The sequence below is a fragment of the Artemia franciscana genome, chromosome 10 (genome assembly GCF_032884065.1).
Source record: "Artemia franciscana chromosome 10, ASM3288406v1, whole genome shotgun sequence".
In the NCBI taxonomy this organism is placed as follows: Eukaryota; Metazoa; Arthropoda; class Branchiopoda; order Anostraca; family Artemiidae; genus Artemia; species Artemia franciscana.
Window position 1 is genome coordinate 38,307,881 of NC_088872.1, and position 17,641 is coordinate 38,325,521.

The 17,641-nt window shown below is 36.3% G+C and overlaps 2 protein-coding genes across 2 annotated transcripts in view; one reads left to right on the plus strand and one right to left on the minus strand.

The window, feature by feature from the left end:
* The window catches only part of LOC136032167 (endonuclease/exonuclease/phosphatase family domain-containing protein 1-like), a 66,795-nt gene extending 49,680 nt beyond the window's left edge, over positions 1 to 17,115 (minus strand). Inside the window, exon 1 of the mRNA XM_065712356.1 lies at positions 17,003 to 17,115. The gene's annotated coding sequence lies outside the window, so the exon portion shown is untranslated. The remainder of the gene's footprint in view (positions 1 to 17,002) is intronic.
* On the plus strand, positions 11,735 to 12,742 carry LOC136032465 (uncharacterized). The gene has a single exon (XM_065712775.1). It carries the CDS (start codon positions 11,735 to 11,737, stop codon positions 12,740 to 12,742), a length of 1,008 nt encoding a protein of 335 aa, XP_065568847.1.
* Positions 17,116 to 17,641: the final 526 nt, after the last annotated feature.

Genomic DNA, 17,641 nt, shown 5'->3' on the forward strand with positions numbered 1-17,641 from the left:
CCCAAGGTTGACTATATCCAGCCAGTGGCTGTGGAATATTGGAAAAGGGTTTGTTCAAATAGATTGATTCTAGTATCTTTTTAATGCAACAAATGAGATTTATTGACTGCAAAGCGAAACTTTTCGTATCTTCAAAATGCAAAACAAAAATCCTGCACTAAATAGGAACAAAAAATCGTTGAGTGAAGTTTCTTGTGTAGGCAATCGATTTAGAATCATCTAAAGATACTTATACAGCCTCGTTATTTCAGAAGCTGGTATACCATGTGGTGACACATTCATCCCTAAGTATGTATATGATCTATACAAAATTCCCAGTTATTATAGTCATTTTTTAAAGCCTCATTAATTTTTGTAAAGTACTTCTGGGAACCTTTAAAGTATTCGGGAGCCATAAATCCACTTCAACTTCACAATACTTAGTTCACCCTATTAACTCAATAGGAAAAATTCTTTAAAAGCCTAATACTTGGCTAAATTTAACGTTGATTCACCTCCAAAAAGGATTTGATTCGGCCCTTTGGAGTTCGTGATAGCGATTTTTTGAATAAATACATTAATATGTAATGAACGAGGTTTGTAATGTTTGCTACTATCACAAAATAAGATATGTTTCCTAAAATTTGATACTACAAGCCAAGATGGGCTGATTTCGTACCAAAAAAAAGGCTAAGACAAAAATCCAACATGTTAAAAGATTAAAAATAATTTGAATTTAAAAGGGAATTAGACCGGTTCATAAAATCAAGACAAGGGTACATGCAAACGAAATATTATAAATAACAAGAAAGAAGAACGAGGGGGATCAAAGAAAACATTGGGATTGTTTATTAAATTTTAGTCGGTAATGTAGGGAACAAAAGCTTTTAAGGAATTTTGCTTTTAAAATCTATAAAAGTAATTATTGTTTAGGATTAGTAAAATCAGTTTTACACAATGAGTGATAAAACGCAGACGGGGGAGGAAAGAGGGGAGTTGATACATTTATTTAAGATATTAAATAATGCAGAGGATAAAAATTCCTCTGTATCTTTTTGGGGGAAATTTTAGTGGGGTAAAAATGGGATAGTTCTTAGACCAGAGCGAGGAAAGCGAGGTCTTACGCGGGGGAGAAGGAGGACTTCACAAGGGAAACTGAATTTGTCCAAAAGTTGTGGAGCATGGCAAAAAGTTAGGAAATTTGTTCCTCGAAGGTGCCCAGACCTACCCTTCACAGAAGCGAGATATAAAGGACTCTTAACCTCATTGAAGATAATTCTTAGGCGCCTGTTTTAGACTGTTTTGATCATGTCGAAACATATCCTTGGAAATTCCACGATGCCAAATAGGACAGTCATGCCCAGGGATTAGACAAACAAATAAAAGCGAAATTCTCGAACATTGCAATTTAGGACACTTAGATTTTTCGAAGAGTTCAAGGAGAAATACATGTGATGTTTTTGTGCTTTAAAATATCACTAATATGATAAACTGCTTGATAAAAGGAGAGTGAAAGAAGGATGAGGGAAGGATGGTTGTTTAATGAAATTAATTGTTAGGATTGGTGAATTCAAAGGATTGACCGTCATATCATTAGTGACAGGTTCATCTGAAATCCGTTCTAGATTATCGATAGGGCTAATTAAAAAAAAAAAAAAAAAAAAAAAATGAAACATAGCTCTAAGACAGTTAGATCCAACGAATTTCCTCCATCCATCAGAGAGATTAACAATAAGGTACAAGGCTGTATAATATTACAAGAAATAAAACTGGGCTTAGCAGAGTTTCCTTGAGCACACCATTGTAATTTTTGAGACGATTAGAACATGCATTCGGGTAATTGACTGGTTGTGTTCTACTGGAGAGCAAAACGCAACTATTCTAATTAAATAGAGATTAAGTTGAAATTCATTTCATAGTTGTTTTTAACAATGTATTGTGGTTAGTTAAATAAAAAAAAAGTTCACTGATATATTATCGAGGCAGGTACTTGGTTTTTCAAAGTTCATTACACATTCTGTTCATAAGGCAAACACGATAGTAAATGGTTGATGCAGAACACAAGTTTCTGAATTAACTTAAGTCAACATTAGGTAATATCTTTACTTTCCACCATTCAGTTAATAAGCTTTAACGTAATTTAGAGAAAACGGAAGACAGAGGGAGGGGGGCACACAAGAAGGTGTTACGTAGTAACAGCGCACACACGGGTGTTACGTAATGACGAAGTACACGCTGGATGTTACATAATTATTTTTAAAGATTTCATTTACTTGCAATGTGTTTTTCTTTTTTTTCTCGAAGCATATTTATTAACTAAAGATTTTGTCCACATTAGAACTCAAAAGGGTTTCTGTCTCAATAGAATGGAACGCTAGATAGCTGGACCAAGGAAGTCTTTCTAACATTTTGATTCAGCTAATTATTTTTACATAATAATCTATTGCACGCAAGGAAAACCTCCCTGTGGGCGCATACTAGAATAAGTAAATGAATTGGATATTTCTATATGGCCACAACAATTGACATACAGATGGGAAAATCGATTACAAGAAATTACTTAAATTTGGTATGCACCTACATGCTAAGTAATGCTTTTAGAGAATGTTATCAGATAATATTGCAGGTTGCTCTTAGCGTATTTTTTTAGTAATAAGCCTTTTACTCTATTGGAACTTGAATGTGCTATCAGAAATGAAATAGCTGCGAGAGTTTCATCATGGGTAGAATATCATGAAAAGAGAAATCACCAATGCTACAGCACAAACACAAAAAAAAAAAAAAAAAAAAAAAAAAAAAAAAAAAAAAAAAAAAAAAAAAAAAAAAAAAAAAAAAAAAAAAAAAAGGAGACAGAAGGAGAAAAGGAAGACTGTTTTCCTAAATTAGTGATTAATATAGACCAGCACTTGAATGAGGCCTTAACCCTACTCATCCATACAATCACATAGGTCAAACAGCATAGCCACACACAATCAACCATAAAGAATAATCCATGGACAGGCAGTCATGTCGTCAATAAGTATAAGTCGTCATTTACCAAACCATAGAAAAAATAATATAGACAAATAATTCAGAGGCAACACCCAACATAAGGGCTCATCAGGAGAATACACTGGCCTATATAGGGTTTCGCCACTCTAAATTCTCTACCCAGCACAGTGTTGTGGCTACCACAGAATATCCATGGCATCCCCGCGTCAGGTATCACCCCCAAAATACATGTCTATGAAAAAAACAGCAAATGTAAAACAACCAAGTAAAACCAAAACAAGCTTATCCTGTTAATATATCCCTCCCTTTAGCAACAATAGGTAAACTAAATATTATAAAATTTACCAAATCACAAATATTAACACATTGCAAAAAACCTGAATGAACTAAACAATTATATAATTCATCTTTACCATGTGGCTAATTTTTTAAAAATTCCGCTCAAATAGAAACACAATTCAAAATAAATGGCGCTGTGACAACATTTCTCGAACCTCCGAAATTAGTCAAAAATTTCTTTAAGTATTTCTAGATAATTCTTTTGATATTTATTTAAAAGTTCGGTGCACCTTCATACATGATCAAAAGTCTTTCTTTTCCTCTTCACTACACATAATTTTACACTTATATTAAGGACATTCTTGAACGAGCTTACCAATGTAAATGGGATACAAGATTATTAAATTACGTAAACGATTACCTATCGAAGTTTTAACCTGGATCAATAAATCTAAAAGATACACACTTTTTTGTACATTCAAACTGTATTAATAAAAACAAATTTACAGGCATTATTAAGACACAGGAAAAGGGAATTCAAACTAAAAAAAAAAAAAAAAAAAAAAAAAAAAAAAAAAAAAAAAAAAAAAAAAAAAAAAAACAAAAGGTGAAAAAAGCTTATAAAGGATAAAATATAAGCAAAAAGAACCATGAATTAAAGAAAGACGGGGATCCTACCAACCAATTCCAGAGGGGAGGGGTTGTTATCAGAGGTAAAGTTTTATTTACGCTTTACTTCACGTTTTACAAAGCTCCTAAAAGCAAAAATAAAGAATTTTGCTCTCTGTTTTTTTTTTGCTAGAAGACTATTAGGCTAAAATAAATGTCTATGTTAACCGTTTATTTTGTAGGACTACCTGCACATTTAAAAACGAATAAACTACCATACGGCATAACTATTTCTGAAACCCGAAGCTCAATATCCGTATAGATTTTCGATCATTGTAAATCAATTAACTATCCCTGAATTTTCAGACAATAGCTTTTTGGACTTCTTTTGGCAAGAATTGCTGTTTTGCACCACAAAATGGCGGAAAACGACGCTTTGCTATGGGATAGTTTTTTTTTTCTAAGATAAGTGTCTAAGTTAGCCGCTTATTTTGTAGGAAAACCTACAACTTTTAAAAACGAATGCCTTACGGCATTACTGTCAGTGAAATTCAAAATTCAATATGAGTATAGATTTTTGATAATTCTAAATAAATTAACTATCTCAGAATTTTCACAGAATAGCTTTTTGGACTTCTTTTGGCTAGAATTGCTATTTTGCATCACAAATAGCTGAAAACTCCATTTTGCAGTGGAACAAACTTTTTGGCTAAAATAAATGTCTATGTTAGCCTTTTATTTTGTGGGACTACCTACATCTTTAGAAATGAATGCACTACCGTACGTCATTACTGCCACTGAAACTGGAGACTCAATATGCGCATAGGTTTTTGATAATCCTAAACCAATTAACTATCCCAGAATTTTCACGCAATGGCATTTTGGCCTTGTTATGGCTAGAATTGTTGTCTTGCACCACAAAATGGCTAAAAGCACTGCTTTGCAATGGGACAGTCTTTTCGGGTAAAATACATGTCTATGTTAACCCTTATTCTGTAGGACTACCCGCACCTTTAGAAACGAATGTGCCACTGTACAGCATTACTGCCTCTGAAGCCCGAGGCTCAATATTGATATATATTTTTGATAATAATAAATCAGTTAGCTATCTGAGAATTTTCACACAATAGCATTTTGGCCTTCTTTCAGAAAATGCCTAAAAACACCACTCTGCTCTGGGACAGTCTTTCTGGCTAGAATAAAAATCTATGATAACACTTATTTTTAGGACTACCTGCAACTTTTAAAAACAAATGCACTGCCCTATCAATTACTACCTCTGAAACTCGAAGCTCAATATACATATAGATTTTCGATAATTTTAAATCAATTAACTATCACAGAATTTTCACAAAACATCGTTTTGGCCTTCTTTTGGCAAGAATTGTTATTTTGCACCACAAAATTGGCTGAAAACGCTGCTTTGCTCTGGGACAGTCTTTTTAGCTAAAATAAAAGTCTATGTTACCCCTTTCTTTATAGCACTAACTGTATCTTTTAGAATCGAATGCACTACCGTACGGCATTGCTGCCTCTGAAACTCGAGGCTCAATATGCGTATAGATTTTAGGTAATGCTAAATCACATCAGATCAAAGTTTTGAGGTAGTGGTTTTGTTCAAAATAGTCCACATACATATATATAATAGTTTATCTGCGGTTGACATCCCCCCCCCAAAGCCTAGAGCAAGGATCATAAGTTATGCCCCAGGGCATATATTGTTTTTATGGAAGGTGTGGTTGTATAGAATTTGGAAGGGGGCTCCTTTGATTGCAAATCAAATAACCCCACAGCCCACAGGGCAAAGATTGTAAATTATCCAATTTGCGCATTGTAGCGTACAAGACTACCGTGGGAAAGGCAGGGACGTTTGATCATGAGTGCTTCCAAAAATACTAAGGGTTTTGAGCTGAAATTTCGCGGGACGTTGAAGTGTATGGCCAGCTAAATTAAAAGATACTATCTGCATCCAAATTATCAAAAACGTATATGTGCAATATTTTAGGAACATGTAAGGGTATTAACTAGAAACTTTCGGGACAACTACTACTACTGCGGCTGCAAATGAAACTTGTTGCGACTGCAACAGTGACTACTTCCGGCTGCGACAACTTACAACTGTGGCAGGCATTGCTTGCAACTCTTACTATATTTACTTGTGGCTACTTTCACAGAATGTTAGAGGATACTGAACAAGATCAAAATACATTATATACATGCTAGTTGTCAAAAGGGGGCATCAGCAATATCTCAGGAACGGCTGACGGCATTAAGTTGAAACTTCCAGGGTATGTTGAACAAATCTTGAACCTTCAGAGAATGCTTAAGTGGATTTTAAACTAAATAAAAAACACTAGTTGAACCCATGTTATCACCACAGCATATCTACAATTTCTTAGGAGCGGCTAAGGGTCAGAATATTCAATCAAGAGATACTAAGAGCATCTAGGCTGCAAGAAGAACGTATCCAAAATGCCCAGGAATCGCTGACGGCATTTTGTAGAGAGAATGGCAAGGGGGTATTGAAATAAATCGAAACCCACTATTTTGAACCATTAAATTATATTTAGATATTCTAATTCATATGCTATAGAAATGAAAAACTGGAGAAACATCCATTATATTAAGCAAAATTTTGGCAATCAAAAAGGAAAAGAAATTAATTTTTTTTTTAAAACATCTTTCCGAAAAAGTTATTTTTCAAAAAAAAAAAATTTTTTTTTAAATAAAGTAAATCTCTACCCACTAAAATATAGGCCATAGTTACCTAATTACCTGGCAATGAAAAACAAACAGAACTTGTCAAAAAAGCTTTCAAAAAGAAGTTTTTCAATGAAAAGTAAAGCCCAAATGAAACTTAAGATCAGAAAGTAGGAATTTGTATAATAATTCAAACTAAGAACAACTAGACATTACTCTTCAAGAATAAATGAAATTAACCCAATGCACGCAGAAATTAAATAGACAATCATAGCACACAAACATACAATAGGTACTAATATAAATGAATAAATAAATCTTAATGACTAAACGAGTAGAACTTAAATTTAATATGTAAATCAAGCTTGAAATGAACAAAAACCATTACAAACAAGAGTGTGGCTACTGCCCCCTTCCCTAACTGTAAAAGTCTATAGCCTACTATGTCATTGGTGCTTTACTGAAAACTATATGTGTCTTGAACAGTCTTAGAAATAAATAATAAAGTAAAAAAAAATATTCATTTTAAAAAATAGTTACAACATTTTATTTCACTGTAATTTTATTTTCAATGTTGTAACACCTACAAAAGAAAATATTTTAATTATAACTGGTCTGAAAACTGCGTCTGTCTTGAACAATCCTTGGAAAGAACCAAGAAAATGAAACTGAATATTTGGTAGGCAATAAAATTAATTGCAATGCAGTTAAAGATTTTATTTCACTGTAATTTCCATTTTTATTTTCAATATTGTAAGTATGAAACACAACATTTGTAAAATAGATCGTTTCCAGTAAAGCACAGATGACACATTAGGCTTTAGACTTTTACAGTTAGGAAGGGACAGTAGCAAAACTCTTGTTTATGTTAATTTTAGTTTTGTTTTGCGAATTTAAATTAAATTTTAATCGTTTTAAGATTTATTTATTTATATTAGTACCTATTGTATGTTTGTTTTCTATTATTGTTCATTTTACTTCTGTTAGTTTTGGGTTTCATTTATTCTTTAATTATAATTTCTGGTTGTTTTGAATTTGAATTATTAGATGAATTTATTTCAGCTGATCTTAAGTTTAATGTAGCGTTTACTTTTCTTTGAAAAACTTCTTCCACAACCCAATGATCAGCTATTCATCAAGTATTATCTTGATCAAAAGTATAAGCTCAGAGACGTTCACATCAACAAAGTAAGAAGACTTCAAATCTCTACTAACTCTCTGCCATCTACATGCCCTCCTCCTGTCCTTTTTACTGTCCCAAGTCTGGATATCAAAAGGTTAATCATCAACCACTCCCGTGAGCTCTGCAAGGATATACAAATCTTGGTGATGCATCCAAGACAGAGAGAAAAAGGTGAAAGGCCTTAGTTGAAGATCTGAAAAGAAGAACAGCTCAGGTGAGCCTAACCTCATGATCTTCAAGGGCTAAATTGTTCCAAAAAACAAGGCTGCTCATTGCAGTTGGGAAGGCCCGCCCTAGCCTCCTCCAAACCAATCCACGCTGAAACCTAGTTATGTCATCGCCTCTTCATGTAAGCAGTTTTGTTTCTCCATTGCCTTGTTTTGTTTGTCATTTTGATAAACTATCAGCTGATATTTCTTGTGAAGCTTCATCCAATCCTTCTCTAAATGTTTCTCATGTATATCTAAGTATTTTTTTTTCTGCTGATGATAATTCAAAGGTTCTATCTAATAATTTGCTCATGTCATGTCAGAGTTCAGCAGATTCAAGTTTTTTAAGTACCATATCTGAAGTTACCTCTGAGTCTCAACAGCCAAATTTCCCAAGTCAGAAGCCCCTTTCTGGAAATACTTTCTGTGTTCTTTCAAGCAATGTTGACTGTCTGACAAATAAGCTTCTTGAATCCAGAGTGCTTCTTAAGGAAGAAGCAGCAGATGTTGTGGGTTTTGTTGAACTGTTACCAAAACATAGTCTATTTGCAGTTACTGAAACATCCCTACATATATCAGGATATCAACTATTTAGCAACTTGGAGCACCCAAATTGTCTAAGAGGAGTTGGTGTTTATGTAAGAGACAGTATCCAAGTTAGTATTGTAAATCCTTCTATGCTTGATACATCTTTGATTGAAAGTGTATGGCTTGATATCTCCAGTGCCAATAAAAAATTGTGTCTTGGGTGTGTCTATTGAAGTCTAAGTGGTTTTTCCCTTGAAGATAGTGAATTGGCCCTCAAAACTATTATTGATGAAATGGCATCTTCAATATCCCTTCCTAGCTCATCTGAGTTATTAATCACTGGAGATTTTAATTTTCCTGTAATTGGGTGGGTTGAAAGAACTCGACATTCTTCATCTAATAGTAGACTCATCTTTTTTATCTTGCCTAACAAATAATTTTCTTCATCAGACTATTGACAAGCCTACATGCCATAGAGCTGATCAGAGCCCCTTGCTGTTAGACCTTGTCATATTGCATGATTCTGATTCCCTCATTCATAATGATTATTTACTGCCAATTGCTAGTAGCAACCACCTAGTTATTCTGTCTGTGGTGTCCCTAAATAGTTGTCCTCAACCTAAATTTCATCCCCAGACTTACACCAACTATGAGGCAATACAGCAGGAACTTTCATCTGCAAACTGGTCAATGTTTATCACCAGTAACATCAATGAGTCTTGGTTAAATTAAAAAAAAAAACCTCTCCTTGCTCTTGAAAAGAAACACTCCAAGATTGTTTTTAGAAAACAGCCTAAAACACTTCCCTTCTTCACTAAGAAAGTTAAGAAGCTGATTAAACAGAAATCTAGAGCTTGGAAATGGCATATGACAAAGAGGAACCAGGAGACCCACTCATTTTACAAGGCAGCACAAAATTGTGCAACAGATTCTGTGAAAAAACTGAAATCTGCTTACAAGGAAAAATTTGCTTCTGACATCAAGTTAAATCCAAAATCTTTAAGGAGACATGTCTCTGCTAAAAACCCAAATCATCATACTATTCCTGGCCTTGTTGACCAAGGTGTGCTACACTTATCTCCAATAGATAAGGCTGACCTTCTAAATGCACAATTTGCTTCTGCCTTTACCCAAAACTCAGGTACCTCCTCACCAGATCCTCCATCACATGAAGTGCTTTTTCCCATGCCTGATCTGTCAGTAAGTGAAGTAATGGTTTTTTTCTAATAAAAGCTTAGCAGCCAATGCTAAGTCTGTTTCATCTTCTGCATATAAATGCCTTGGTATCATAAAAAGAACAAAGTTACCATTACCATCTTGCTGGACATTCAATTTTACCTGTTGAAAATATCAGTGACCTTGGTGTTCATTTTGATTCTAGTCTTAGGTTTGACAGGCATGTCTCTGAAGTAACTCGTAAGGCAAACTATCAGGTATTATGTCTTAGATGCAATTTCCATAAGTTTAATCTCTGTTCATTCATTGCCATTTATAAATCAACAGTTCAACCTATACTTGAATACAATTCATCAGTCCATTGAATAAAAAAGACAGAGCAAGGGTTGAAAAAATACAGCAAAGAGCAACTAAGCTTGTACCTTATTTGAAACATTTGCTGCATGAAAATAGACTGCACAGGCTAGGATTGCCAAGTCTTCCATTCCAAAGGGATAGGGCAGACATTATTAGCACATTCTGTATAATCAAAGGCTTTGATAATATAAGTACATCACAGTTTTTCACATTTAATGACACCAACAGGACCCATTATCACCCACATAAATTGTACCCCTCACTTTCAAAAAGGAAAATAGGCCAACATTCATTTTACAGCAGGATGTGGAAGCCATGGAATGACCTTCCACCTGAAACATTTCTAACAGATGACATAAACAGATTCAAAACAAAACTAGCAGAAAGAAATTTTCACAGTAAATCATTTATAGTATTATTTGTCAGTGTTTGTTGTAGTTGTTATTTTTATTGATTTGTATGTGTGTATTATGTTGTCAGTATTGTCATAATTTCTTTTTATTATGTTTAGTGCAACAAGCTTGAAAGCTTACTGTATTTGGTATTAATAAATAAATATAATTTTAACCAAAAAAAATCCTTTCTAAAAACATCCTTCCCAGTCTCTTTGCACAGCCCTTGCATTTTGGTACTAGAGGACATTCAATGAAGCTTGCCATGCAGCATTCCATGAGTAGACATAGAAGTCACTTCTTCAGCCAAAGAGTCATCAATCTGTGGAATCAACTGTCTGAGGAAACAGTTTCTGCAACTTCAACTGACACATTCATGTCCCACCTTGATGAGGAATAGCTCTGCCAGGAGTTCCTTTACAAATGAGAAGCTGCACAGTCCTCCACAAGAATCTAGATCAACAGCCACAATTGACACCAAACAATTTTTTTTGTCACTGGAGCATCACAAGGATGGAAAATCCTTATATCACTCCAAGCTGTGATTTAGGGTAATGTATCAGTGATTAGAATTGGTTCTATCTAACACAATGCATCATATAAAGGAGGTATGCAGTAGACAACACTGGAATTATAAGAAAAAACAGATGAGAACTGTTGGTTGAAAATTTTCCATTTTCAGCTGAAGATCAGCAACTGCTTTAGCAATGTCCAAGATATCTGTGGCTGTGTATCTACAGCTGCATTTTTGTGTGGCATAATGCACAAAAGATTTAGGATAGTCCTAAAAATCCTCAGCCAATTTTTCCTCAAACCTTCTCTTCAACCCCTTTATTTGGATGGTTGTCTGATTACAAATAGTTTGAAGCTTTTCTGTGGTCTTATTTTTCTATAGCAATTCTATGCTGGATGTTTTTGTTCATTAGCTTACTTATTTGGTAGTTAAAAAACAGTAAAATTTTTTCCTGTTTTGCCCAAAAACAGGCTAAGAAAACTGGTCTCAAACCTTAAATACCTTATAACATTGATCTCAAGCTTACTGTTTCATTATAAATCCATTTTTTTTAATGTTATATAATCCACAAACACTGATTTTCCAATATTAATTTGGATAAATCAATTTTTCCAATGGTATGACATTTTCTTCTTCATTGACATTGAATTTTAAATAAAAGTGTAATATTATGCATGTTAAATAATGATATGCCTGCTTGCTTTGCTTTTGCTTATTTGATATTAACTGCTTGCTGTTGCTATATAATGACTTTTGTTCTAGATGCCTGGGTTTAAATAAATCATATAATTGGTAAAACGCTACATGGTGTCAGAAGATGGAAGCAAAGCCACCAAGTATTGATTGGGATTCAGCTTCCCTCGGCGATGAATGGAAACGCTTTGAAGAGCATGCCAAACTGATGTTTCTGGGACCCCTGTCTGGAAAGACGGCAGAAAGCAAATGTGCTTACCTTCTCATCTGGGCAGGAGAAAAAGGGCGCCAGATATTCAACACCTTCCCACTCACTGCTGCAGAAACAAACAATGTAGAAACTTACCTGCAGAAATTCCGCGAATATGCTGCACCAGTCACCAACAGTGTATTTGCTCGATATATATTCCAGAAACGTGACCAGTGTGAAGGAGAAAGTGTAGAGAAATACATCACAGAACTGAAAATCCTGGTGAAGGCTTGCAACTATGATAGCGCTGATGAAATGGTTCGGGACAAAATAGTTAGTGGCATCAGAGACCCTAAAATTAGAGAAAGACTTCTTCTGGAAGGTGATACCCTAACTTTGGCACTAGCTGTTGACAAATGCCGTTCTTACCAAACAACCCAGGCACAGCTAAGAACATTTGAAGTACAAGAACCACAACAAATCAAGAAAGAAATTGATGCTGTCCAGAAGTACAAATATCCAGTCAGAAAATACGAAGATGCATCTGTGTCATCTAGAAAAACAAAGGAATGCTATTTCTGTGGAGGAGTATACTCACCTAGCCACACTTGTCCTGCAAAGGGAAAAATCTGTGCAAAGTGCAAAAAGCCAAATCATTTTGCACGTGTGTGCAAAAGCAACAAATCAGTGAATGCGGTGATTGAATACAAGGAGAGCCCAGCCGACAATAGTGACGAAGATGAGGATGTCTTCTTATATGCCATAGAGAACAACACCAATAAGAGCAGAGATGAAGCCCTTATTACACTGGAGGTGAACCACTCCTTACCTGTCAAATTCAAGGTCAATACAGGGGCACAAGCTAACATTCTACCTGCCAAGTATTTTGACGCCTTACCACATCCGCCATCACTGGCTACTGTGGATCCAAAATTCCCGTGAGAGGTGTATGCAAGCTGAGCTGCAAGCACAAATCAAGCAAGGCTGAAACCCTACCATTCTTTATTGTTGAAACGGATTCAGTGCCAATTCTTGGATTCCGGTCAAGCATTGACCTGAATATTGTCAAACTTGTACTGAATGTCAGTAAAGTTGAGAAAAACACATGCAAGGACATGCATGCAATCGACAAGACAAAAACGGATGACATAATCAGTAGCTACAATGATGTCTTCCAAGGAATAGGAAAATTGGATGGAGGGTGCCATCTGTATCTGAAGGACGATGCAGTCCCTGCAGCATACCCAGCAAGAAGAATTCCCACATACCTTCGAGGAAAGTTAGAAGCAGAACTTAAACGGATGGAAGAACAAGGAATAATTGAAAAAGTCTCTAAACCAACTTACTGGGTGAATTCGATGGTCGCCATAGAAAAAAAGGATGGCAGTTTAAGAATTTGCATTGACCCTGTAGATTTGAACAAGTCAATCAGAAGACCATTCCACCCTATTCCCTCCCTGGAAGACGTAACATCCAGACTCCATGGGGTAAAATACTTGAGCAAACTGGATGCAAGGTCGGGGTATTGGTCGCTAGTCTTGGATGATGAATCTGCAGACTTAACAACATTCAATACCATCTTTGGCAGATACCGTTTAAACGGATGCCGTTTGGCATCATCTCTGCCCAGGAGGCTCTCGAGGGATTAGACGGGTTTGCTGTCATCATTGATGATCTTCTAGTTTTTGGTTCAACCCTTGAGGAACACAATAAGCGATTAGTAGCTGTACTTGAGAGAGCCAGAGCAAAAGGTATCAAGTTCAACAAAGCAAAATGCAGCTTTTGTGTGACAAGTGTGACATATTTCGGACATGTGATTAGTGAACAAGGAATGCAGCCAGATCCTGACAAACTCGAAGCTATTAACAACATGCCTACACCATCAAACTCAGAAGAACTTGCAACTCTGTTGGGTATGTTAAACTATCTTGCAAAATACATCCCAAACTTATCAACACAGAATAAAACCCTGCATGACCTCAGTAAAGCCACCAAGTTCAAGTGGGCCAAGGAGCATGACGAAGCCCTCCAAAACATCAAACACTCAACAGTCTCAAACTTAGCATACTTTGACCACTCATGCAAGTCCATCGACCTCACTGTGGACGCATCGTCACATGGTCTAGGAGCATACATCTCGTCAAACGGCAACGTTGTCGCATATGCATCACGCTCCCTTAGCAAAGCTGAACAGAAATACTCACAGCTTGAAAAGGAATTATACGCAATAGTCTTTGGTTGCAAGTACTTCCATCATTTCATATATGGCAGGCATGTAAAAATAACCACAGACCACTGCCCACTTGAAACCATCCTATGAAGTCTACTTCAAAAAGCACTTGCCAGAGCTCAGCAAATGATGCTTCAGATTCAACCCTATGACCTAGAGCTCAGTTACAGACCAGGGACAGAAATCGCAGTCACAGACACTTTATCATGGCTGCACCTACCAGACATCAACAAAAAGCTCCACAGATAAATCAAGGTGTATGTCCACCATAGTGCATGCATAATTCCTGTTAGCAATGCAAGGCTTGAGGAAATACAACTTCATACCAAGGAGGATGAGCACCTGATTCATCTCAGAGAAGCCATACAAGGTGGTTGGCCCAACACCAGAAAGCAATGTGCCATGGATCTCCTTGCATACTGGAACCTTCAACACGAGCTGTCATACATGAATGGCATCATATTTAAAGGCGAAAGGATCGTTATCCCAAGGAAGATGCGACCCCAAATCCTCAAGCAACTTCACGTCTCCCACCTTGGTATGGAAAAGACAAAGCAATGTGCCAGGATGCTCGTCTACTGGCCAAAGATGAATGGTGACATCAAAACGCTAATCATAAACTGTCCCACTTGCCAGAAACATAGCCGTAACAACCAGAAAGAGCCTCTCATGAACTCCCAGATCCCATTAGTACCATGGCAGCAGGTAGCCTCAGACATATTTGATTGGAATGAAGCAAAATATCTTATAACAGTTGATTACCACAGCCGCTTCTTTGAAGTCGACCTGTTGAAAAACATGACATCCAAAGAAGTCATCAGTAAACTAAAAGCACATTTTGCTTGACATGGGATCCCCCACACCATCATCTCAGACAACAGAACACAATACTCATCTGCAGAGTTTGAACAGTTCATCAAAGAATGGGGCATAAGGCACAAGACCTCCAGCCCTATCTACCCGCAGTCCAATGGACTGGTAGAAAAGGCTGTCCACACTTGCAAGGACATCTTCACCAAGGCAAGTGAAGGCAGAGATGACCCATATCTTGGTCTACTGGAATACAGAAATACACCCGTAGACAACTACGCCACCCCTGCACAACTGCTAATGAGCCACCAATTACGCTCCACCTTTCCTTGCACAGAAAAGCACCTGCGGAAGCAGGTGGTTCCAACTAAAAAGTACCTGCTGAAGCGGGAAGAGGCCCAGTCAAGACAGAAACGATACTTTGACAAACAAGCCAAGTCTAGGCCTACACTCCACTTGGGGGACACAGTGACCTTCCAGAAACAAACTGATGGCCAGTGGAGCACCACCAGCATCATAGCACCAGCAGCACGCCCTAGATCGTACCATATCAAAACTGAAGCTGGAACAATTCTACAAAGGAATTGGAAACACATATCAAATGCACAGCCATCAACACCAGTACAGAACAGATGTAGTCCAGTAAAATGCACTGGAAGAGATGCAGTTACTCCTACTGCAATCCCCCCAGCGTTGGACCTAACTTGTGCAGACAAAACACCGCTTACTGCATCATCAGACATTCCCTCACTTGACAGAACAGCCCTGCTCCATACTACCAGTAGCCCAAGCCCACCCAAGGAGGGAGTACCAGTGGTTATACCAGTAACTAAATCAAGGTACAGGAGGCAGAGTAAGCCACCAATCAAACTGAACTTGTGAACTTACCAACAAAAATCTCAAAAGAAGAGAAGTTGAAGTCTGTACATAGTGTATATAATACCTGGTGAGAAGTGAGCCAAGCGCCTTCTCTCGAGTGTGTGTTAAGTCAGTGCTATATGAGGAGTTCTCTAGTTTGTTTTGTGTCCATACAAAGTGAAGAGAAGCAAGCCTAGCGCCTTCTCTTGGAGACGTTAGTAATAGTACTAACAGTTGGGTCTCCACTGCTAGTAAGTGATTAGAATCTTCTTCTAGGGAAGAAGGAGGATGTAATATTATGCATGTTAAATAATGATATGCCTGCTTGCTTTGCTTTTGCTTATTTGATATTAACTGCTTGCTGTTGCTATATAATGACTTTTGTTCTAGATGCCTGGGTTTAAATAAATCATATAATTGGTAAAACGCTACAAAAAGCATGCATTTTTGGTCAAAAATATGAAAGCCAGCTATTACAAATGCCAGTTATACTGTTTGCTATAAATTTAACTATATTAAATACAGCAATGGTTAGTTTATGTATTTAATATATGCTATGCTTTACCCCCACCCCCCCTGATAGGCAAATATATAGCCCAAATTTGTTTCTAAACTATTACAGATTTGCAATTTCAAATATCCTATTATTTTGTAAAAAACAACAAAAAACGCATGCTTTAATGGAAATTTTGGCAACAAGGAAGAAAAAAACGCCATAACATTGATAAATGTTTTCAGTAATAAGCTATTTCTAGTTGATGCTGACAACTCTTTTAGAGACTAATTTACAGTTGAGATATTTTTTTTGCTTAGATGGAGGTTATTTAGTAGGAAAAAACATCAACAAAGATAATATGTAGTTATTTTAACACAAACATCAATGGAGCATTAAAGTTAAAGCTATAGGCTAGCTCTTGCTGACTGGAGTTTCAGTTGGTAAGAGGATGTTGGTCAAAACAGGGTATTTAAGTAATAATTAATAAGTAATACTAAGTAACAGGGTAGTAAGTAATAAGGAAACAGTAGGCTAATAAGCTATTTCCAGTTGATGCTGACAACTCTTTTAGAGACTAATTTACAGTTGAGATATTTTTGTTGCTTAGAAGGAGGTTGTTTAGTAGGAAAACACATCAATACAGCTAATATGTGGTTATTATAACACAAACACATCAATGGAGCATTAAAGCTATAGGCTAGCTCTTGCTGACTGGAGTTTTGGTTGGTAAGAAGATGTTGGTCAAAACAGGGTGTTTATTTTAAAACCTTCTACATTCTTTCAATGCGTTAAAATAAATTAAAAATACCTTCTTTGTTCTTAGTAGCAGTGTTTTTCATCCTTTAATTATCCTATAGAAAAAGATTCATGACGCATAAACTTCAAAATTAAGCGAATTCTTAAGAACCATTGTTGCCAGATAAATATAGCAGAAAAACGCCCTGGGGTTTTCATAACAAGCCCGAACAAGCCAAATATTATACCGAAATAATCCACTTTTTGAGATTCTACTTTATAGTGAGCGTGTCCGAAAGCTTGTTTCACGGAGAATATTATATCTGGATGCAGCATTGATGCTGAATTTTCAGTCCGAAAGCTATTCTCGTCGTTTTTTCTTTAAATTTCCGGAAGAGGCGCAATTTTGTTGATCTCCTCTCAACATTCGCAGGGAAGAGGAATAAACCTATTTGGCAGACGGGAATACTTGACATGTTCTGCTGCTTTTAAGTTTGAAATATAAAAAAATTACCTTAAGCTGTATGGCAGCTTAATACTTTCAACTCATAGTTTTTTTCTGACGCTAAGCCTTTGTGTTGAAAAACTTTTGGTGCAAAAGTAAAACTGTTTCCATTCGTCAATGGAATTTTCAAACTCGAAACTTTTGAAATCAAAGAACAGGTGTTCCGACTCAAGATCAAAGTTGGACGATTTAATTGTGACTGCTGCT

What these genes read in the sequence shown, in the direction of transcription:
- LOC136032465 (XM_065712775.1), top strand. Translation starts at nt 11,735, where the DNA reads ATGGAAGCAAAGCCACCAAGTATTGATTGGGATTCAGCTTCCCTCGGC.